This window comes from Rutilus rutilus, assembly GCF_951802725.1.
Source record: "Rutilus rutilus genome assembly, chromosome: 7".
Classification (NCBI taxonomy): Eukaryota; Metazoa; Chordata; class Actinopteri; order Cypriniformes; family Leuciscidae; genus Rutilus; species Rutilus rutilus.
The window spans coordinates 12,621,962-12,646,430 of record NC_140221.1 but is presented as its reverse complement, the minus strand read 5'-3'; the positions used below and the strand labels follow the sequence as shown (position 1 = coordinate 12,646,430).

Sequence of the window (24,469 nt, the reverse complement as noted above, 5' to 3'; positions counted from 1 at the left end):
CATGAAGGAGGCTTAGTGAGGTGAAAAGGTTGTCATGTACAAAGTTACACCCTGGAGGAACTTCTGCTTGTTCGGCTAGACCCCTATGGGCTAGACCATGACTACACTTGAGACCCTGTCCTAGGCCAGTTTCAGGGAGATGTGTGTGCACTCATTCAGTGCACTAAAGATGGGCCGTACGTTGTAGAAAGGGTTGTATGTGGTCATGTGTGGGGCACACCAACTGGTTCTCATGAACATCTGCCTAATCCTCCAGATAGTTCACCTCTGCATCGCCATTCAATAGTCTACCTGGCAAATGGGCCATTTCACCCTGGTACTCCCTATCTGAGCCATCACTATCACAGTCACGTATGTCTAGAAGGTCCAACACATATAGTTTCTTGGATACTGATAACTACATTGAACAAAATTTTAAACGCAACACTTTTGTTTTTGCCCCCATTTGTTAACTGCGCACAGCCATTGTGGCCTGTGGAATGTTGGTCCATTCCTCTTCAATCAACAACCTGATCAATCTATGCGAAGGAGATGTGTTGCACTGCGTGAGGCAAATGGTGGTCACACCAGATACTGACTGGTTTTCGGACCCTCCCGGACCCCCCCTATACATTAAAACTGCACGCTGTCTAATCAGCATCTTGATATGCCACACCTGTGAGGTGGATGGATTATCTCGGCAAAGGAGAAGTGCTCACTAACACAGATTTAGAAAGATTTGTGAACAATATTTGAGAGAAATATGCCTTTTGTCTACATAGAAAAAGTCTTAGATCTTTGAGTTCAGCTCATGAAAAATGGGGGCAAAAACAAAAGTGTTGTGTTTATAATTTTGTTCAGTGTAGGATTAACAGCCAAAACCTGTGTTTTCAATTGAAGCACTGTGTTATACTACCGGTCACATTTGTGACCGTTAACAAATTTACACGTCTTACGAGCTAAATATATATGCAGGAGTATAATTCTCAAAATATATCAGTAGTAGACCCTTCAAAGAATATATGATAGTTCTATCTGTTAATTAAGATACATACTACTTTTTTTAGTAGTCTGAGGAAGTCATGTGCAAGCAGGAAGTAAACTGATCTGGTCATGTGACCTTTCACACTAGTCACATGACATTAATCAATTTTAATCAAGACAATCTATTTTTTCATTTAAAAGTTGAATTTCTTGGCCAAAGCCAATGACAACATTTTTAGAGCTTCCAGAAATAAGAAAAAAAGATGTGGTCACAATTGTGACCGGTGGGATTAAACGGGTTGTTTGCAGTATACAATGTGTGTAGTTTTTACGAAATAAAATAACTGTAATCAATAAAATGTGCATCATAATTATGTAAATACACGCACCCCAGACAGCAACATAGTGTCGGCCCAGATCTGGTAGGCTACACATGGATTCCACACTTACCAGATGTGGGCCGAATCTGGGTCGACACTATGTTGCTGTCTGGGACGTTACAGATATGGCCCTCAGGCCAGCTGACAGTCTTGCCTGGGCCTGGGACGAGATAATCTTTGATGGGATCATTTAGCACAATTCACACCCCGCGGTAATTCAGGAGAAAAAAAAAAAAATCTCCAAATGCTCCACGTGAAACTGCGGTCTTCCGACCTTTTACTATCGTGTCAATTGATTTTGATTATGCGCGAGGGAGAGAGAGCAAGACAGTGCTCGACGTGTTGTTTGAAGACGCGAGAGTGCGCGCACGGCTGGGGCGCTCTCTCTGCTCGTTATGCGCCCTGTCAGGCGCAGCAGTCATTCTATTCTACATCACTCACCGATCAAATAAGGCTTAGACGGGACAAAAATCTGCTTTGGCGGCAGCCAAAAAAAATTCAATGCAGGAAAATGTCTCCAGTTACTATCTAACCTCGGTTCCCTGAGAGGCGGGAACGAGACATTACGTCAGCGTGATGTGGGAACTCCTCCCTTCTCCACTTTTGCTGAAGTCTTACTTGGCTAACGCCAGCTGTGGACAGCTGGCCAATTGACGCAAAGCATGCAAATACTGACAGGTTCGCGGGCAGTATAAAATGCATGGGCGCGGCAATTACGCCAGAATCACGACTGAACGCTAGCACAGCTCATAAAACAGCGAGCACGGCGGCTAACGTAATGTCTCGTTCCCGCCTCTCAGGGAACCGGGGTTACGATAGTAACCGGAGACGTTCCCTTTCGAGGCGGTAACTTCAACATTACGTGAGCGTGACGTATATGGGAACTGTATAAAATCACCGCCGTAAGAGCAGAGAGAAGCCCACATAACGGGGTCAAGTTACACCACTCGCAAGAGACAGACAGTTCTTCTAGCCAATAGCCGTGCTGCTAGGGATACTCGTATCTGATAGGAGGAACTATACAAATGGCGTGTCTGCTCAACCTTATAAAAATTTGCATATCCCAACGCAATGAAAAGGGAAGGCTGCACTGATCAGGACAGACACAACACATTAAGCACTCAAGCATGAGAGTTAAACACAGGTGTCCACGGCGTTAGCTGCATCAATAGTCATAAGCACAGAGCTAGCAACATACTGGTAACTACTGCATAGCTAATTATAACCACTCTTAATACATGTGTAAAACTTCAAATCACCGAAAGCATTTGTGACGCTACAGAGGGTACATCCAGCTTGTAAAACCTGGTGAAGGTGTTCTGAGAAGACCAGCCAGCAGCAAGACATAAATCCTGGATAGACATACCTCTAGACCAGGTCCACGTCGATCACCCTCGTCGAATGAGCCCTGATGTTAAGGGGACACTCTTTCCCCTGTCATTTGTAAGCCAAGTAATAGCGTCCACAATCCAGTGAGCAAGTCTCTGTTTGAAACACTACGTCCCTTAGTAGATCCACTACAACACGAACAGCTGGTCCGACTGACGAAAGGCGGCCGAGCGATCCACATACATCCGCAAAGCCCTGACAGGGCAAACAGCGCTCTGATCGTCAGCGTCACCCGAGGCTGATGGCTCAGCAGATAAGGCGGACAGGGAAACAACCTGTTCTCTTAACAGTGTATTGAGTGACTTCGGAACGCAGCCAGGTATCGGCCGGAGAGTGACGTTGCAGTCGCAAGATCCGAAACAGATGCTAATCGTCGTTCACCGAGAACGCGTGTAAGTCTCCAATGCGCTTCGCCGAGGCGAGAGCAAGTAGTAAGGCCGTCTTCAGGGAAAGCTCCTTAACTGCAATCGAAGCTAGGGACTTGAACGGTGGTAGAGATAGAGCCCTCAAACCAGAGCTAGATCCCACAGTGGCACGGAGGGCGGCTGTGAAGGACACAATATCCTCGCTCCCCTGAGAATCTGATCACCAGAGCGTGCTTACCGATCCATTGCCCGTCAACCGGGGAATGAATAGCAGCAACAGCGGCCACATACACCTTCAGCTTGGATGGCAACTTCCGCTATCCTTTCTGTGCTGTAGAAAGCGCAAACATCCGACACGGAACAGATCCCCTGGTCAATAACGATGTCCTGGCGCCATTTTGTTAAAAACTCCCCATCTTAGAGCGCAGAGGAGCTTGTTAGAAGGCACGCGCGCCTCCGCGAGTGTGCTCAGCACTCATGAATGCAGAGTGTCCCGCTCATTCAAGGTCCCCTCAGCGGCCACATATGAAGGTTCCACAGCTCGGGGCTGGGGTGCCATATCGTGCCGTTCGCCTTGAGACAGCAGGTCCCTCTTGAGGGGGATTGCCATGGGGGAGCCACCATTAACTCTCTCAGGTCCGTGAACCAGGGCTGATGAATGCAGAGTGTCCCGCTCATTCAAGGTCCCCTCAGCGGCCACACATGAAGGTTCAACAGCTCGGGGCTGGGGTGCCATATCGTGCTGTTCACCTTGAGACAGCAGGTCCCTCTTGAGGGGGATTGCCATGGGGGAGCCACCATTAACTCTCTCAGGTCCGCGAACCAGGGCTGATTCGGTCAGTTCGGGGCCAAGAGTATCACTGACGCTCTCTTGTAGAACAACAGCCCATAGCGTTGCTCCTCTGGGAGTGCTCACAGCTGATAGGCAGGGCCAGACCCATATGAGCTGCTCAGCTCAAGTACACCAGATTTGCATTTCAGCTAGAATCTTAGGCTGTACTGAACAATACAGAGCAGCAAAGCATCATAATGACATATCAGTATATACATAAACACAGCGTCAGTGGCCGTAGCGACAACAACTGTGAATATACACAGTTAAATCACAATAGCCAGTTGCACTGAAGGATACAGGGCATCAACACGACATAAATACATATCAGTATGTAGAGAAGCACAGTGTCAGTAGCCGAATAGCGCCGACAGCTGTGAATATACGCAGTTAGATCAGAATAACCAGTTGCTCTGAAGGATACAGGGCAACATTACGGCATAAACATCAGGATGTAGGCTACATAAACACAGCGTCAGTGGCCGTACCGACAACAACTGTGAATATAGGTAGTTAGATCAGAATAACCAGTTGCACTGAAGGATACAGGGCAACATAACGGCATAAATACATATCTGTACATAAACAGGTCCCCATGAGGGGACCACGTTAGTAGCCGTATAGCCCCGACAACTGTGAACATACGCAGTTAGATCAGAATAGCCAGTTGCACTGAAGGATACAGGGCAACATAACGGCATAAATACATATCAGCATGTACATAAACACAGCGTCAGTGGCCGTAGCGACAACAACTGTGAATATACACGGTTAGATCAGAATAGCCAGTTGCACTGAAGGATACAGGGCAACATAACGGCATAAACATCAGTATGTACATAAGCACAGCGTCAGTGGCCTTAGCGACAACAACTGTGAATATACGAAATTAGATCACAATAGCCAGTTCAGTTGCACTGAAGAAAACAGGGCAACATAACAGCATAAACACATCTCAGTATGTACATAAGCACAGCGTCAGTAGCCGTAGCGCCGACAGCTGTGAATATACGTAGTTAAATCAGAATAGCCTGTTGCACTGAAGGATACAGGGCAACATTACGGCATAAATACATATCAGCACACAATCACAGCGTCAGCAGTCGAAGCGGCAACAACTGCGCAACCCCGTAGTCAAGACAGAAGACTAGGAGATAGAGGATACTCTCACTCACCGAAGCACTGCTCTGTGAAGATCAGCCGGTCAAGTCAAGTCATCTTCATTTATATAGCGCTTTTAACAATGTAGATTGTTCCAAAGCGGCTTTACAGAGATACAAGGATAGTTTAAAGTAACAGAGATTGTTTTGGCTTTATAGCAGTTGTTGAATAAAGTTATTTTCAAGCTAAAGTTAACTTGATTGATTCACTTCGGTCACAACGATCATTAGTTATTAACTTAGGGGCCGCTAACACAACACCGTTTTAACAGGAAACTCTACACAGACTTTGAAACGCGAAACCTGTGAGAACGTTGATGGCGTGCACATGCGTATTACGAGTTCAGTCTATTGGTATGCGCGTTTGAATATATGTGCGCAGGTTTGTAATTCCCTACTAACCAAGCCTTAAAAAAACTACTTGTCTGGCCTTTTTTTCCCGACAACGCTTTATCTGTAGAGTGGTAAAGGGATCCTCCATAAGGAGAAACTAGTTGGCACTTTAGCACCCCGCTATGACATCGGGTCCAGGCGCAGGTCCTTCATCAGATCTGGATACAGCCTGGATCCGGCAGGCTGCGGGAAAACCTTGGGATAAACAAAAACACTAAAATTAGCGTAAATGCTATTATTCTTATGATGTAACGAGTACATCAGGATTTATGGGAAGTGTTCCCGGTTCCGGCTGACCTGATCTATGCAGCCTAACATTGAATTATAGAAGTCTATAATGTGTTATGTGTATGCTAGGTCAAAGAGATGTGTTTTTAGTCTAGCTTTGAACTGACAGAGTGTGTCTGCTTCCCGGACAATGGTAGGAAGACTGTTCCAAAGTTTTGGTGCTAAATAGGAGAAGGATCTACCGCCAGCAGTCGTTTTGATATTCTAGGTATTATCAACTGACCGGAATTTTGAGATCGCAATAGACGTGAAGGACTATAATGCGTTAAGAGCTCGCTCAAGTACTGCGGAGATAAACCATTTAGTGCTTTATAAGTAATCAGCAATATTAAAAAATGTATACGATGCTTAATAGGGAGCCGGTTGCAAACATACAACCTTAAAGACGCGCGTTTTCAATAGACCTTGAAGAGGTTTTCAATAGACCTTGACAAGAGAGCTCACGGAGGGTCTTCCCTCCTTGAAGTGCTCGGTTGATGGGTCTCAGGTCCATTATCAGACGGAGTCCTCCATCCCTCTTGGGCACCACGACATAGCGGCTGTGTGCTTCCATTCTCAGAACGGTGAGGCAAAGTCAGTGACGCCTGACGGGGGTGGTCTGCGTCTAGACTGAAGAGAATACCTGTTTTGAATTATCCTCAGTAGCCATGGTGAAACGCCTGGAATAACTGTCCACGCGTCTAGAAATTGACACTGACTGTTAGTTCTATGGCCGCTGTTGCCAGTTTTTTTCATCAGGAGGCCAATATAGGCACGGACTGCGTCTCCGCTCTGCTTGGGGCAGGGCGAGTGACACAGTGTTGAGTGTATGAGGAGGAAAAGGCCCTTTGTGTGGAGTGATATGTGCTCTTATTGTGGGGCTCACACAAACAGCACACAAACATTGCAAATGTCGCCTACAGGAACAGAGGGGACATGATGCAGAACACAGCGCTTGGGGCAGGGCCCCCAACGAACTCTCTCCTCCTTTTGGATGGTCCGTAGGACGAAGGCTTGGCAGCCACGGACGGCTGGCGGAGCCGAACAGCTGCTCAGCCGATCACCTTAGGCAGGACGAGGTGCCGACGAGGATAGAGACCTCGACGAGGGCTGGAACGACAAATTCGTGACTCATAGCCTTCGTGCATCTGTGCCTAAGAGAAATGTTCAGTAACTGACTCCATGGGGTCACCAAAGAGGCCGGAGGGAGTGATTGGAGTCTTTTTTTTCCAGCCAGATGAGCCGTGAGCCGAACGGACGGGCACAGATGCACAGTGACGGTCTCCTAGACGGGGGGCGTGCACACAGAGCCCTGGGCTTCCGCCTCATCCTTTGCGCGACTTTACCATATGCTCATGGACGTTGTGGAAGTCCTCCTCCTTGAAGAAGCCGGCTCGACTGGAGATACCAGACTAACTTCCTTTTTACAGGAGCCTTTCGCGTCGAGTCCAGCGCGTCCGCGAAAAGGACCGGTGCTTGAAGACGGCAGAGGACTATGGCCCCAGGCCTCATCGTCACCGTCGTTTCTGGGTGGGGGAGGGCCCACCAGCGGCTCGCTGGCGGCAGTGGGCCTCGACCCCGTAATAGATTCAAGAACCCTCTCGAGTGCACACCGGCAGGTCGGCGCAGTGTACGCACGTGGAGTCCGAGAAGGCTGCCTCAGCATGGGCCAAGCCCAGGCAGGCGGCGCAGTACTCGTAGGTGTGGGGCGGGTCGATGGGGCCCGCACAAATCCTGCAAAGGTTAGCCATCGGATGCGAGGAAGAAAAGGTTAACTAGTCCTCAGGTGAAACTTCAACGATGACAGCGTGAAGAAAGAGATTCTGACGTAATTGCCGCACCCATGCATTTTATACTGCCCGCGAACCTGTCAGTATAAACCCCCCTCCTACCCTGGGCCGGGACAACAGACCCGTTTGTCCCCCCCATCGGCGGGCGTGATGGCCTGGCCAGTTATGAGGTCACCGAGACTCAATTAGTCCTATCTTGTCAGATTTTCCTACCTTAGCGCTAAATTATAGGCATATCTATCAGTTCCTGAAAAGTGAAGCCAAAGCGTATCGATCGCCCCCCGGTGACTGGTCCTAGTATAGGTCATAAACACCGCCTCCCCATGTTATTTAACGCGATGTGAAACCAACTAAACAATTAAATTACACTTAAATATATTTTTTTCCAAAGATGGTTTCTGTCATTTGCTGTAGTTTTTATCACGCTGATGTAAGTTCAAGTGTTTGTTTTTAAAATAAGTTTGTTGTTGTTAGTTACTTGATGCTATAAAACGGTTGTGACGTCATGATTGACAGCTGTGATTGACAGGTTCTCTGAGCGAAGTAGTGTTACTTTTTAAATATGTGGTTAGTAGTTGTATTTTAACCTTATTTTAACAAGCCTCTTGTCGTACTGCAATCAGCAGACGGAGGAACGGAGCAGACAGAGGCCACTTAAAAAAGTGCAGGGGCGTGTCCTTGCGATTGATTCTGCGAGAGTGAGGGCGGGGCCTTGATTTCACGGCTTTACTTCCTGCTCACTACCGCGCAGACTCAGGTCCCGAGATCGCTACTGCGCAGACTCAGGTCCCAAGATGTCAGCGCTATATCGGGACACTGGCGGCTTCACTTCTCACCAGTGGAAGGAAGTGAAGGGGCGTCGTCCATCTTTTTTACAGTCTATGGTTCATCCTACCACATCGTAAAATCCTACCCCGGATTCCCCGGTTTCTGTTTTGCGTCTGTGACTAGGCTATACAAAATAATTCAGTGTAACTTTGCCGAAGATTCTTATTAGGCAATGGTAGGGTGATTTTACAGTGCAAAATACCTCATCAGATTGTTCTACCAGTATAAACAGGTAGGATGATTTTTTAACGATACAAAATACCTCATCAGACTGTCCTACCAGTATGAAATAAAGGATGATTTTACGGTGCAAAATACCTCATCAGATTGATTTTACAGTGCAAAATACATCAGACTCTTCTACCAGTATGAAATGAACAGGTAGGATTATTTTATGGTGCAATAACCATCGTCAGATTGTCCTACCAGTATGAAACAAACAGGTAGAATGATTTTACTGCGAAAAATACCTCATCAGATTGTCCTACCAGTATGAAATAAACAGGTAAGATGATTTTACGGTGCAAAAGCCCTCATCGGAATGATTTTACGGTGCAAAAAACATCATCAGATTGTCCTACCACATGACATAAACAGGTTAGATGATTTGACAGTCTAAGTCTTTAATCTGTATAGTTCCTGGACAAATCTTCCAACTCACCCTAAAACAGATGATAATGTAAATTGATCATGTAAATTGAAATAAGATTAGTTATTGAGATAATTTATAATCAAGCAGAACAATGTAGAAAAGAGAATATTAATCAAATTAATAAAAAAAAAATTCAAAATCATGCAACACAGAGGCACAATACAAAACAATAAAATTAGTTATTCATATAAAAATGGACTAAATAAGACCGCATTGTGTTGCAGACTACTATCAATTAAAATGATACAGGTAAATACACTCAAACTATTTAAAAATATTTTTTCCCCACACATTGTTTGCACAGAACCACATTTAAGCTATTCTTTTTGAAATTGCAACATTTAAAATGTGCCCATCTATTGCAGCTCTCACACTGTACCTGAAAATAAAAGAGATTAATATATTAGTACATCTAAAACAATGTAGAATATAAAAATATGAAACTACAATTTATATTAACTTTTCATTTAAATAACAAAATTCTACAAAAACAAACAAACAAACAAACAAACTAAAAAACATGGCACATAAAGGACAACTTTCTTTTTGGTGTGTGTATTATAAGTTGTTTGTATACCATTTCAATCATTCTTTTGTTGGGATCGTCTTCCAGCATGCTGCAAACCACACAGTACTCCTCTGCATTAAAAAGTTAAATATGAATTTATTGGGCAATCATATCGTACTAAATGTCAACATAAACGCCATGAAAAATACCATCTCAGACCTGTTCTGAAATGACATTAAATCATTCTTGCATTACTTTTTGCGTCATATTCTACTCTATGATTTTCTTCTCTATCCCCTCTGTATCTTTGGATATTCTTACTTGATTAAATGCATTTTTCAGAGTGAAGACAGCATCTACAGAGGTGTACTACATGACATACTGTACATTACAATACATACATTACTACGGTATTACAGAATTAACACTCACCTCGACATCCAAGAAGTGTGCAGGCTACTTTCATGCATGCTGATTCAGGCGTAGTCTGAACATTACTGATCGTTCCTGCCAGCAGGTATTGTTCAGCAAACTGAAACATTAACTGACAGACAATTTAATCCAATTCTTTATAAAGTTTCCAGACCTGAAGCCACTCTTGCAAATATATGAACACATACATTCAATACCAAAACTCCACAACTGCTGGAATCCATCTGCGGGTTGTGTTTCAGGGTCTGTAATTGCCATTGGGCTGTTTGTTCATCACACCTCAGTTTTAAAAATTTCCTAGATGTCGTTGAGACATTTGTACTGTTTAGAATCGAATATCTTCAAAAATAAATAAAGAATAAAAAGTTCTAACAAGGTTACCTCGAGTTCCGCAGAACTTTACGTGCATAAGAACCTTCATTTCCCATTGGGTCGATCAGAATGAGTGTTTTTTCAGGCATGTTGATAATCTAGAATATAATGTCATGCAATCATAAAAAAGGTTATGAAATATTTTTAGATCACCACTTACAACTACAGGAAGCTGCTTGGTATGGACACTTTCAATCTCTGAAAATACTTCTAATGTAAATGGAATAAATAAACCTTTAAATTATTGACCTAAAGCATTAAAGAATGTCTGCAGATTATGAAGAAATTGTTAGGATGTGACAGACTTCAAGAAAGAGAAATGCGGTAAGTGTCAACACAGTGCTTTAGTTAGTTGCAGGTGAATATCACACAGGTAAGTGAATGGTAATGGTGGAGATAAACATTTTAGTCGATGATAGACAATGGAATAGGAGATTAACGAGCTGGAAACATGAATGGTGAGTGCAACCACACACACACACATCTTATTGTTGCTGATGAAGTAACTGAAATGTCTTTGTCTTACAGAAAATGGAGAGTATGTTAGGGAGACAGTGAATAAGGTTCACAGGAGCAGGTAATCCAGAAACAAAGTAAGAGGATATACACAGGATATCATAATTATTAATAATAATAATATAGAATTCATAGACAATTGGAAAAGTTTTTGGGGCAGACCTGACCTGTTGAAAAGAGATTCCTCCTGGGATGGTGCTGCTCTTCTCTCTAGTAATATGGTACATAGTCTTAGAGCTCAGGTCAGGAAGCAGACAGACTGGCTAAACCGACCATCTGCTAGCTGTCTCACGTCACTAAGGTCAGAGAAATCCCATCACATAGAGACTCTTTCACCTAGATATCATCATATAGAGACTATAATATAATGAAAATTTTTATTCATTCATTGCTATAGGAGTCGATGAGGGCTTGTGCTGAGGCATATATATTGGAGGTTAGGACATGAACAGTAGTGCGTGACAATGTTTCAATCTTTGGTGGTAATTGGATTGTACTCACCGCCGGGTGTTGGGGTCGTACAGGACAGTCATTGATGGCATGATTTTCTCCCCCACAGTACCGACACAGACGATGTTGGATCCGGCGTTGACGCTCCGCATGGGTCAGGTGGTAAGTGTCGAGTTGCATGGGCTGTGGTGCTGGAAGAGCGACAGATGGTGCCGTGGGTGGAGGACATGTAGCGGAAGATTGAGATGCACAGGCGATGAGGCGTTGTGATACACGGATGGTCTTTTGTATGAAGTTTTCGAGCCCCATCGAATCGTCATACACTACCATTTGTTGGCGAATGTTGGCATTGAGCTCGTGGCAGTAAGCTGTGAGTAGAGCGGTTCCGTTCCAACCGCTAGATGCCGCCAGGGTACGGAACTGGAGAGCATAGGCACAAACAGATTGTTTACCTTGACGAAGATTGAAAAGCTGATCATGGATTGATAACTCAGACACTGTTTGGCCGAAAACTTCTTTGAAGTGTTGGATGAAATTGGAAAGGGATTTTGTGACTTGAGACTTAGAATTCCATAAAGATTGAGCCCATTGAAGAGCACGGCCAGACACACTTCTTCATTAGACACACTAATGAAATCACAAACGCCACTCTGGCTGAATCGCTTGGGGAATTGATGAGCTTGCATTTCGAAGTACAGTGAACATTGTCAGGGCCGGTTCTAGACATTTGGAGGCCCTAGGCAAAATTCATGTTGGAGGCCCCCCACCCCCAATAAAAAACACTTGAAACAAATATGATTCCTAACCTTTATATTTATACAACATTTAATTTTAAATTTAGTATATTTTTACTTACACAGTACATAAGTTTGGACAAATTACTATTTTTAATGTTTTTGAAAGAAGTCTCTTATGCTCATCAAGCCTGGATTTATTTGATCAAAAATACAGAAAAATAATATAGCGAAATATTATTACAATTTAAAATAATGGTTTTCTATTTTACTATACTTTAAAATATATTTCTGTGATGCAAAGCTGAATTTAGTGTCACGTGATCCTTCAGAAAACTTTATAATATTCTGATTTATTATCAAATGTTAGAAATGGTGCTTAATATTTATTTTATAACATGTGATACTTTTTTTCAGGATTTTTTGATTATTAAAAAGTTGTTTTAAAAAAGTCTTCACTATCACTTTTATATATTTAACACATCCTCGCTGAATATTCCTGTTTTTTTCTGTATTTTTGATCAAATAAATGCAGGCTTGTAGAGCATAATAATAAACTTCTTTCAAAAACATTAAAAATAGTAATGAGTCCAGACTTTTTACTGGTAGCCTACTACATCAAACTTTATCTAAGGTAATCTCTTTTTTGTTTAATGAAGATGTTATTGTTCTTGTTGTTATTTTGCTGTTTTATTCAGTTTATTCACAGTTCCAGAATACCACTTCAGTAGATGAACGTGCTTTTATCATTTTTTTCATAGCTGCGTTATGGGCAGGATTTTTCCCTCCCATTTAATCAATATTGACTGCAGATATTGTCATATTATTAATATCAGTAATATGTTATTATGTATTGCATTGCTACCTTAAATATGCTATACACAAATCAAGTGGAAGAGAAAGATACGATCGCTACTGAGCAGGAAAAAAATTCTAAACTAATATACGTGTAGGCTATGATGTTAGGGTATTATCTAATCATCAGCATCAGAATATAGAAGATAGACCCATAGATATGAGATCCTTTATTTGAAACATTTAAAAATGTTGCAGTGTGTTGGTTTTTTAACTTTGAATACAAACGTCTTGTCTTTTACTTTTGTAGCTTTTTTTACTAGTCAGCTCCCAACGCGATGTTATTCATTGTACGCGCAAATTCAAAGCGTCGCGTCTGGGCACGTTAATGACGCTCGCGCTCTTTTAAACTCGTAGACTAACAAAGCGGTGAATGATTTTTCCAGAAATGACGCTGATCTACAGTAGCCCAAAAGTTTATATTTAAAATATATTGCAATCACTCCAAAATCGATGACCTGCATTACGAGCTGTGCTTCTTTGCGTGCCTATTTAGGCTTTTGCTTCGCACTCGCAGCACCTGATGGATGCGTTCGTTGACCGCCTCTGACCGCCGCTGACGTCCCCTCGGACTTAACTGCCTGGCGCCTCTATACATGGGCTGGCGTTAATGTGACGTAATGTAACAGTCTATGGTTAAGATAAACATCGTCACTATTTTTAGTTAATTAATAAATTTTGAAATAAATTGTAGATAGGACATTTGTAAAAAAAAATTGGGCCCCATCCCTCCAATCGGGCCCTAGGCACGTGCCTAGTTTGCCTTTGCGTTAATCCGGCTCTGAACATTGTAGGATGAAACCGCTGCAGTCCAGGCAGCTGGTGGTACAACAGGTGATCGAGGAAGAAGTGACTGGCTTGCGGTGTGCAGGACATCAGCGGGAATGGTGGGTGGGTTATCCGGGTGTTATGGAAGTAATGAGAGTCGAACAGCATGTACCAGCTCAGTGAATGGATCGCTTGGTGGATCCATTGCTGATTCCATGGGGTTCTGCATATGGTCTGGTCTTCTGTCAGGTTTAGAGAAGACTCAAACAGGTGAGTAAATAAAACAAGGTTTATTGAGAACAGAAGCACGGAACCAGCAGATGTAATGGTCATGCAAACTTGAGATGAAGATAGAACTTAGCTGAATAGTCATATGAATGTCTTTGCAGGTGGAGTGGGAACCAGAGTGGAGAACGGATGATGAAGATGATCAACGGAGAAGGCAGATGGCAGATCGGAATGAGGATGAGTATCTCAGGTTGGTAGATCAGGTAAGTAACAGGCAGTGAGTCTTGTGCATCCATGTAAAGACGAGACCAGACACTGAACAGAAGATGAAGGGTTGTATTTAAAGGGAGTGAATGATGAGGTGATGATGAGGTGCAGGTGTGGTGAATCAGTATTCCGGGGAGAGTGAACGAGTGGGCGGAGTGTGCAGATCTGGTAGATCCCTGACAACTATGTCTTCGGGTAACCCATAGAATCGAAACACGTTTTTAAGCTCAGCAGTTTCCAAGGCGGAGGGGAGTTTGGGCAGTGGAATCAACCACGCCTTGGAGACGCCTTGGAGAATTGATCAACCACAGTGAGAATAGTGGTTGACCCCCTGGAGGGTGGAAGGTCAGTGACAAAGTCTATGGCAATATGGGACCAGGGTCGTTGTGGAATGGGTAAGGGTTGTAGCAAGCCTGCAGGCAATTGTCTTTCAGATTTAGTGGTTAGGCAGGTTGCACAGCCATTGACATACTTGGTAGCATCTGAGTTTAAAGATTCCCACCTAAATCTGTTTTGCAACAGCTGGATAGTTGCCTGGACTCCCAGATGGCCTGAGGTGAGTGAAATGTGTACCCATTGTAACACACAAGGTCGAAGAGTCAAGAGTCTCAGGCTGGGCAGGACAGGACCTGAACAAACACAAGACGCACAACAGAACTGGGGAGAAACAAGACAAGAACAAAACCACTAAAGGCAGGGCAAACACTGGAGTTAAGTGACTGAAAAACTAAACCTATACATATAAGGGAAGAAAACTAACAAAAGACTAAAGTAAATAACTAAAGTAAAACAAGTCCATGACAGGAGAAAGCTAGGTATTAGATAAATGTAAACCCAGGCTAAATAATAAATCAAAGAGAAAAAGAAAGTAACAGTAACATAAACTAAATATATAAATCTGAGAGACAGAACCAAACAAAAACTAGAATAGCTCAATTAAAGAAAACTAAAGAAGACTAAATAATAAACAGAAGTTAGACTAAGTAATATCAGCAATATCTGTCCAGAAACAACTTATTGGAACCGTTCCAGTCTGGATTCAGATCTGGACACCACACAGAGACTGCTCTTGTACGGGTCACCAATGACCTTCTTGTTTCTGCTGAAATGGGTGCTTGCAGCATTTTAGTCCTGCTAGACATTAGCACTGCTTTTGAAAGTATATGTCATATCATCCTTCTTGACAGGTTGCGTGTTTTGTTAGGCATCTCTGGTGTTGTTTTCGAATGGTTTGAATCCTATCTAACTGATAGTTTTCAATATATTTGTTTGGGGAAAAACAAATCTGAGGCAACATTAGTTCAGCAGGGCATCCCACAGGGATTTGGACCTACTTTGTTCTGCATCTATATGTTGCCGCTTGGTGACATTATTAGAAAGTACGTTCTGGGGTTTCATTGCTATGCTGATGACACGCAGATCTATGTTAGCACACTCCCGGATCCTAATCTCGCAATTACAGCTCTTACCGCATGTCTGGAAGAAATAAAGGTATGGATGCATGACAACAATCTTAAACTTAAATCAAAAACGGAACTGTTACTTGTTGGTATGCTGGCAGCTTTGCACAAACATAACTGTCTAAATCTGTTCACTGATTCTGAGTTATTGGCTCCAGCATCACAGGTGCGAAATCTAGGTGTTATCTTTGATTCACATTTGTCATTTAATGCCCATATCAAAATGGTTTCAAAATCTGCATTTTTTTTTTTTTTTATCTCAAAAATATTGCCAGAATTCAACCTTCTTTATCGCTGCCAGATGCGGAAAGGCTTATCCATGCATTATGTCGAGACTAGATTATTGTAATGCACTTTACTCTGGTCTCCCTGATAAGTATATTAAGAAATTACAGTATATTCAAAACTCGGCCGCACGTCCCTGGTGAAAAAAAAAAGAAATGCTAAGTATACTTGCAGCCAGATTAATTATCAGTATACTTCAAGTGTGTTAATGATTAGTTAACTTGAAGTGTGCTATTTTGAAACAACTAATTTATATTTTACAATAAAGTATATTTTAGTAGTAATTAAATAGTAAAGCATAACTTTAAGTGTATTTAGTGTACTTTTGTGTACTATATTGAAACAACTTTAAGTATACTTAATATACTTTAAGTATTTGCTTATGTAGGGAGTAATTACATGCTTGATTAGTGATATTAAAGTGTAATTTATTTGTGTTACAAGTACATTACAAATTCATTATGAGTGTCTTCGAAACATACAAACAATATTGACACACACAACTGTTCGGCAGCATATTTCCCCTGTTCCCTTTCAAAAGCTACAATTGATGCTGTGCTGCTTAGCACATTGGGAACGTCTTTAATCGTGACCAGCTGTGAATATTGTGTGTAACACAATACCGGAGGTAAAATAGCCTCGGTCGATGACGTCATCGGCGCGCACCCGCAACGTGAGGCTATAAATAGATGAGCCACAGGTGCATCGTCAGGTCTTTTGTCTTCAGAGGCCATTCTGTGTATGTGTGCATCAGAAGCATCTCTTACTCTCTATCTGCTACAGATCTTGCTAGGAGTTAGTTTTCAACTGGCAGTGTGCAGAATTTTCTTTTTTTCTCTCTTAGCTATACAGGTAATAGACCAAACACTCACAATCAACGGGCCTCGAGGCCAAAGGGCTTCTAATGTGCGCGGCTCCGTCACTGAAGCCAGACCCCAAAAAAAAAAAAAAAATCACGGGCTACACATAGTGATGGCCAAATGAAGCGTTTCGAATCATTATTGCTTTCTGATACAATTGTGTCGAAAATGGTTCATTACTCGAAGCTTCATTCAGATAGAAATTGCAGCACCATCTCCTAGTGAAGTAAATGTAATGCAACAAAGCTGACAACCATAAAATGCAAGTAGGCTTATATGTTAACGCCCCGTTTATTACGTGTTTACCGAGGCGATCAAAGCTGAAACAGTGTTAGTGCTGTGAAACTCATTTATGTAGGTGATTTTTACAGATACTGATGAATTTCATGTGTTCACCTTGATAATAAAACATTAAAGCATGATGTGTGTGTGTAATTATTTCTTTAGACAAGGACAGAAGATCAGACCAGCTTAAAAAAAAGTTGAAAACCATCACAGAATTTCTAATGGTTTCTATTAAAATACCAATAGGAACCATTGGCTTTTACCATTTAAACCACTACAGAATTATTTTTTGTAGTGTGTTTGGGACATATTCCATTAGGATTTAATGCCCCCACCAATAGAACCCAACACATATCAGTAGAGACCCACAGAGACCACTATAATTCCCATTACAACCAATAAAATTCCCATGAAAACCATTAAATCCAATAGAATTTCTGTAATGATTTCTATAGTTTTTTTTAGCAGCGCAGTATCATGTGTGAAAGCTTTATCTTGTTTAGCTGTGGGAAGCAGAACTCTATAACTTGTTAACTGGTGAGACTGATATTTTTGTATGTTGAAAAGGATGTGCTTGTGTAACTGGTTGTACTTGTATAATGTAGCAGAGGGTTTTTGAAGTTTCTGTCTTTGATGCATGTTTTTATGTTCATATGTTCTCTAATTAATAATAAAAAAATATATATAAAAAAAAATGTGGCAGAGGGTGTGCTTTGGGTACATGCAGAAGGCTTAAACAAAGTGTTCATTAAATGGTATGGTTTTTATTCAGAAATATTATTTTCTCCACAGTCTTTGGTGAAAGGCGATTTCTTTTTTTTAAAACAATTTCACCAGCTTTAGAGAATATCCTCTCGCATGGAACAGATGATGCAGGAGTACACAAAAACAGTTTAGAAAGCTGGTATGAGGATATATTGCTTTGCTTTTATAAGAAATACAGCCGCCAGGTTTCAAACCTGTCAACACTGGATTGGGCTGTCAAAGCAGTCAGGTGGTTCACTACAGGAGTGAACCAGTGTGTTTGCTTCAGAAGTCATTTTCACGTGACTAGTGACGTAATGGTCCGTGTACGTTTTGATAGTTTGTTTTTTCGTTTGAAACACAAAACAAAATAACGAGAAACCACCTGTTTTTCGTTTGTCGTTTCAAACCAAAAACAAAGAAACGGTAAAAAAAGAGCCGTTCTCCCGTTTTTGGTTCTGAATCCAAAAACGAAAAATGACAAAACCAAAATCAAATAACGGTCCGATTTTGTTTTTTTGAAATTCCTTTTTCCATTTTTCGTTTGAAGATCTACATTGAAATATAGACAGGTTGGCCACGTGACCCGGAAGTAATAGTAAATATGGCCTATCAAAATAAAAGCCAAGCTTTTAGAATGGTCATAATATTCAGCGCTAACGTTATACCAGAGTAACGTTAGAAGAAGAAAAATCAATTAATAAATAGCCTTATATAAACCTGGACCGGAATAAATATGTTAGCAACAGTAGTTTTTTTTATTTTAATTTTTTACAAATTTTATTAACATTTTGTCAAATTACAATTTTAACACGTATACGAAATTGAATCAATATACAGGTTCATATATCTGATCTTAACAAGGTGAAAAAATAAAAAATAAAGAAATAAAATATAAATAAAATAACAAAACACATAGAAACATAAATGAAAAACACTTAGGGGTCTACTTATGCATTAAAGTTAAAATAATGAAATAATTTGATTTTTTTGTTTAATTTGTTGTTCTTTTTTTTTTTAATTTTCAATGCTGTCCCAATATTTTTTAAGGTCTGTAATTTTGAAATTGTAAAAGGAGGGTTTGCTTCTTTGCCAAATCATTTTGTGCAGATAATATTTAGCTAAAATAATTAAGTTAATTACATATTTTTCATTGGCTGATAAATATGGCTCAGTGACTATAAGAAGTATTTCAAATTTGCTTAGAGAAATATTCTTTTTTATCTTTTGGGAAATAAATCTTTGTAAATGGGACCAAAAGGAAGCTACAAGGGGACAATCAACAAAAACATGCTCAATGGTTTCTCCTTCACAGCCACAGAAAGTACAAATGTTACACACAGTTGGAAAAAAAGTACAGATGTTTGCTTTTGAAGGGTAATACCTGTGAACAATTTTGAATAAAACTTCTTTGATTTTATTTACAATAATATACTGATGAGGTAGCAGGAAGATCATGTTCCATAGTTTCTTGACCAGTAAAGTCCATCGGTGTTTACATATAGGAGTACTGGTAGGATCAAGTTGTAACAAACTGGACTTGCAATTTAACTAAACCAGTAGTCACTTAAAAGTTCAGGGTTCTCACAAGGCATTAATGAATAAGGGGAATAACTGAATCAACACTTGTAATCAGACAAAGATAGACATAAGCAGGTTAACCAACAAAGTATATTGATAACTCAATAGTCAAATCAGAAAAAATGACACTTATCCGAGAGTCCTTGATCAAATAGTCCGTGCTTGAGAAGTATTGTCCTTATGTGTGAATCCTTAGTCCTTAAGCCCCAAAAAACGAATCAAAATGTCCAAAAAATTATAATAATCCTCCAAACGTGATGAAATAGCAAAAACACCCCAAAAAACCAAGTCTTCTCTTGAATCTCGATGGGAAATTAATCCATAAGCGACTTCAAAAGAGAAGGCTAAAAAAAAGCACCAATCCGTTTGATTCAAACAGGATCAACTCACATGCCTCCCTTCTCAACTTGCTTGGCCATTTCTCTTAAAGAAGGCCTTCCTTCCCCTAGGTGCTCTCCTGTCAAAATAAAAGACCATTTTGCCTACTACAGGATGTTTCTCCACCAAACATAAAAGTCCCACATACAAAAAAGACAGAGAAATTCAACTAGGGCCTGAAACCAATTAAATCATCCCTATACATATTTTACACATTATCTAACATTCAATGTCTTCCTCACATTGGTAAAATAAAGTATATTTATGTATTTCTCTTAGCCCTAATATAGTGTCACAGAGTGACCCCCCCCCCCCCCCCCCCTGCCAGCGGCTACTGAGGAAGACTTCCCCAGAAGGGTTTTAAATTAACAACGTTCACTGTCTCTTCTTTGTCATTTGGATGAATCCATCTGACTCGGTAATTCACTGGGCCAAGCTTCGTCTTCACCCTCGCTGGCCCTGACCATCGTGGGGCTAATTTAGAGGAGAAATAATCAGAAGCTTTAGAAACAGGATGGGCCCTCACCCAGACCAAGTCTCCCACCTGAAATTGTGTATCTCTCCTGTGGGCATTATAGTACTTGGCTTGTCTAAGTTGTGCCTTCCTCATAGATTGTTTAACTTCTTCAGCGAATTGATGCTGTCTTTCCATTATTGAGTAGGAAGATTGAGAGGGGTTTGGCGAATAGTGGACCAATCTCTCAAGAGGTCCTTGAAGTTGTCTACCCAGAGTAAGCTCCGCAGGAGTCCTTTTAGTAGTTTCATGTTTGGCATTATTTATTGCAAATCGAAACTCTGCCAGCCACATGTCCCACTCTCTGTGGTTCCCTCCCACATACGAAGCCATCATAGTTTTCAAGGTCCTGTTAACTCTTTCGGTGAGGTTGGTCTGTGGGTGGTAACTGGTAGTTAATTTCTGAGTTACTCCCCAGTTTCTGCACAAATCAACCAAGAGTTGGCTGAGAAATTGTGGGCCTCGATCTGAAAGGATGTACAGTTGTGTTCAAAATAATAGCAGTCCAACATATCTAACCAGATCAATAACTGTTTTTGGTAGAAATTATATTTCTACATGGCAAATAATTAGCTAGTAGGTGTAGTAGAATAATAGAAAAACAACAGACCCAACAGTAATGACATGTATGCTGCTAATTCTGTATAATAGAATCATTAATTGAAAGGGGTGTGTTCAAAATAATAGCAGTGTGGAGTTCAGTTATTGAGGTTAATCATTCTGTGAAAAAACTAGTGTCAATAAGTGGCCCTTATTTAAGGGCGAAGGCAGTAGTGGACTGTACATGGTGATTATAGTGCATTTCTCTCTGAAGATCTGAATAAAATGGGCCGTTCCAGACATTGTTCAGAAGAACAGCGTACTTTGATTAAAAAGTTGATTGGAGAGGGGAAAACGTATAAAGAAGTGCAGAAAATGATAGGATGCTCAGCTAAAATGATATCAAATGCTTTAAAATAGCAACCAAAACCAGAAAGATGTGGAAGAAAATGGAAAACTACCATTCGAATGGATGGAAGAATAGCCAAAATGGCAAAGACTCAGCCAATGATCAGCTCCAGGGTGATCAAAGAAGATCTAAAGTTACCTGTGAGTACTGTAACAATTAGAAGACGCCTATGTGAAGCCAAGCTATTGGCAAGAAGCCCCCGCAAAGTCCCATTGTTGAAAAACGACGTGCTAAAGAGGATACAATTTGCCACACTGACTGGCCTAAAGAGAAATGGCGCAATATTTTGTGGACTGATGAAAGTAAGATTGTTCTTTTTGGGTCTAGGGGCCGCAGACAGTTTGTCAGACGACCCCCAAACACTGAATTCAAGCCACAGTACACTGTGAAGACTGTGAAGCATGGTGGCACAAGCATCATGATATGGGGATGTTTCTCATACCATGGTGTTGGGCCTAATTATCGTATACCACGGATCATGGATCAGTTTGAGTACATCAAAATACTTAAAGAGGTCATGTTGCCTTATGCCAAAGAGGAAATGCCCTTGAAATGGGTGTTTCAACAAGACAATGACCCCAAACACACCAGTAAGCGAGCAGCATCTTGGTACCAGACCAACAAGATTAACGTTATGGAGTGGCCAGCCCAATCCCCGGACCTTAATCCAATAGAAAACTTGTGGGGTGACATCAAAAATGCTGTTTTTGAGGCAAAACCAAGAAATGCAGATCTGTAGTGCAATCGTCCTGGGCTGGAATACCTGTTCACAGGTGCCAGAAGTTGGTCGACTCCATGCAACACAGATGTGAAACAGTTCTCAGAAACCGTGGTTATACAACTAAATATTAGTTCAGTGATTCACAAGAAAGCTAAATCTTCAAGCATTTTTCAGTTTATACAGTAAATGTTTGATTTTGTAAAGAAAAATGCAGACACTGCTATTTTTTTGAACAGTCTAATATTCCTTTTTCTTCACTTTCTATAAAGTAATAACAAATTTGATCTATTTTTCTTCATGTTTTGATTTTAGAATAGAATATGCAGTGTTCCCAATGCATTTGTGTGCATTGAAATAAAAGTTATTATTAGGATTTTGAGCTTTACTCACTTTTTTAATCAGACTGCTATTATTTTGAACACAACTGTACTTCGGGACCCCCCACCGATTGAAGATGTCATCCTTTAAGATTCGACAGATGCGTGGAGCCTTACTGTCTCTCAAAGGGAAAAGCTCAACCCATTTAGTAAAGTAGTCCACCACCACCAAAAGAAAGATATTGCCCTTCTTACTTTTAGGGAACGGTCCCATAAGGTCAACGCCAAGCATATGACCAGGCTCATTCACCACAGTCGATTGGAGGAAGCCCAAAGGTTTTAAATTGGAAGGCTTGTATTGCTGACACACAACACACTCTTTGACATGTTGCCACACATCCTTTCTGACTTCAGGCCACCATGCTACCTCCAAGATTTTCAAAAGGGTCTTCATCTTCCCAAGATGAGCTCCTAAAGGATTGTTGTGAAAGTAGTCAATGAAAGTGAGGACAAGGGACTTTGGCACCACCAGCTGGTATTTCGCACCACCAGCGTAAGGTATAACCCGGTATAACACGCCCTGTTGGATATCCCATCTTATCCGATCCCTTTGTTCATTCTTCACTTCTACTTTACCCATCAATTCCTTTACCTGCTCGTCTTGATCTTGAGCTTCTGCTATCTCAGCCAGAGAGGATGGCAACTCAAAGTTCCATGAGAAGGTCCTCTTTGCTACACATGCAGCCACAATTGCTTGATCTTGGATAGACCTAGATAGGGCATCAGGTACTACATTCATTCTACCTTTCCTATACTGAACTTGGAATTGGAATCGTTGTAGCCTCAGTGTCCATCTGGTAAGTCTAGATGTTGTCTTTGGAGCATTAAAGGCCCACGACAATGCTGCATGGTCAGTGTATACTACAAAGGGTACCCCCTCCAGGTAGTGATGCCATTTTTCTACTGCCCATACAACAGCTAAGCATTCTTTCTCCGAGGTCGAATAGTTTAGTTCTGCTCCCCTTAGACTTCTTGAGGCATAAGCGATAACAAATTCTTCATTATCAATCTTTTGCACAAGTACTGCTCCAAGTCCGATGGCACTGGCATCGGTTTGTACTTGAAATGAATGAAGAAAATTTGGTTGAGCCAGCACAGGGGCTTGTTGCAGGGCTACTTTCAAACTCTCCACACTCTGCTGACATTCTTTGGTCCAAACCCATGGAACGTTTTTTCGCTGCAAATGATATAAGGGGGCAGCAAGCTCAGCGAAATGAGAAATGAACTTGTGGTACCATCCTATCAGGCCTAAGAACCTCTGCAAGGAAAGAAGATCATGAGGTATGGGATAGTTGGTAATAGCAGATGTCTTTTCCGGATCCACTTCCACCCCTTTTCCTGAGACTACATGGCCCAAGAATTTTAGCTCGGTCTTGAGAAAATGGCATTTCTTCAAATTCAGGGTCAAGTTGGCCTTCTGGAGTCTACAAAAGACCGCTTCAAGATCCTGAAGATGCTGCTGTTTAGATGGAGAGTATACAATAATATCATCGATGTATACAAAACAGATACTGCCTCTCAACCCCTCTAATACCCTCTCCATGAGACGTTGGAAAGAAGCTCCAGCATTTTTCAGACCAAAAGGCATTGTCAAAAAATGATATAGGCCAAAGGGGGTGATGAAAGCAGTCTTTTCCTGGCTACTCTTCTCCATCTCCACCTGCCAATATCCTGATTTCAAATCCAGCGTGCTGAAATATTTTGCTCCATGCATGGATTCTAGAATATCATGGATGAGGGGCATAGGATAAGCATCTTGAGGCGTTTTAGCATTTAAACGCCTATAATCAACACAGAACCGGAGGCTTTGATCAGGTTTAGGCACAAGTACCACTGGGGATGCCCAAGAAGATTGTGAGGGCTCAATGATGCCATCTTGGAGCATCTTTTCAATCTCTTCCCGAATTAAATCCTTCTTTAGAGGTGAAACTCGATAGGTTTTGCACCTAACTGGGAGGTCATCAGTGGTTATTATCTGGTGGGTGGTTAGGTTTGTCTTCCCCAGCTTGTTGGAACAGACAGAAGGCCATGCGTACAGCAGCTGTTGTATTACCGGAGGATGACTCTGTATCAGGTCATCCCTCAATAAAGATTCCACGACAGTTACTGACTCATGTACTCCAGACTCTAGGGGCAGTGCCATAAACACACTGATAACCTGTTCCT

At 41.5% G+C, this 24,469-nt stretch overlaps 1 protein-coding gene across 2 annotated transcripts; it reads right to left on the bottom strand.

Annotated features, from left to right (window-relative positions):
- Window positions 1-8,970: 8,970 nt before the first annotated feature.
- LOC311294319 (uncharacterized protein) lies at window positions 8,971-11,709 on the bottom strand. Of its 2 annotated transcripts, none has more exons than XM_084415124.1 (7): window positions 11,349-11,709; window positions 11,015-11,143; window positions 10,341-10,429; window positions 10,148-10,256; window positions 9,960-10,071; window positions 9,597-9,658; window positions 8,971-9,398 (listed from the first exon to the last, which is right to left on the bottom strand). In XM_084415124.1, exons 2-7 carry the CDS (start codon window positions 11,072-11,074, stop codon window positions 9,288-9,290), a joined length of 543 nt encoding a protein of 180 aa, XP_084271250.1. In that variant the 5' UTR covers window positions 11,075-11,143; window positions 11,349-11,709; the 3' UTR covers window positions 8,971-9,287. The 2 variants fall into 2 exon arrangements, with proteins under 2 accessions (XP_084271250.1, XP_084271251.1); XM_084415125.1 differs by having other exon boundaries at window positions 10,157-10,256.
- Between the last annotated feature and the right edge of the window lie 12,760 nt (window positions 11,710-24,469).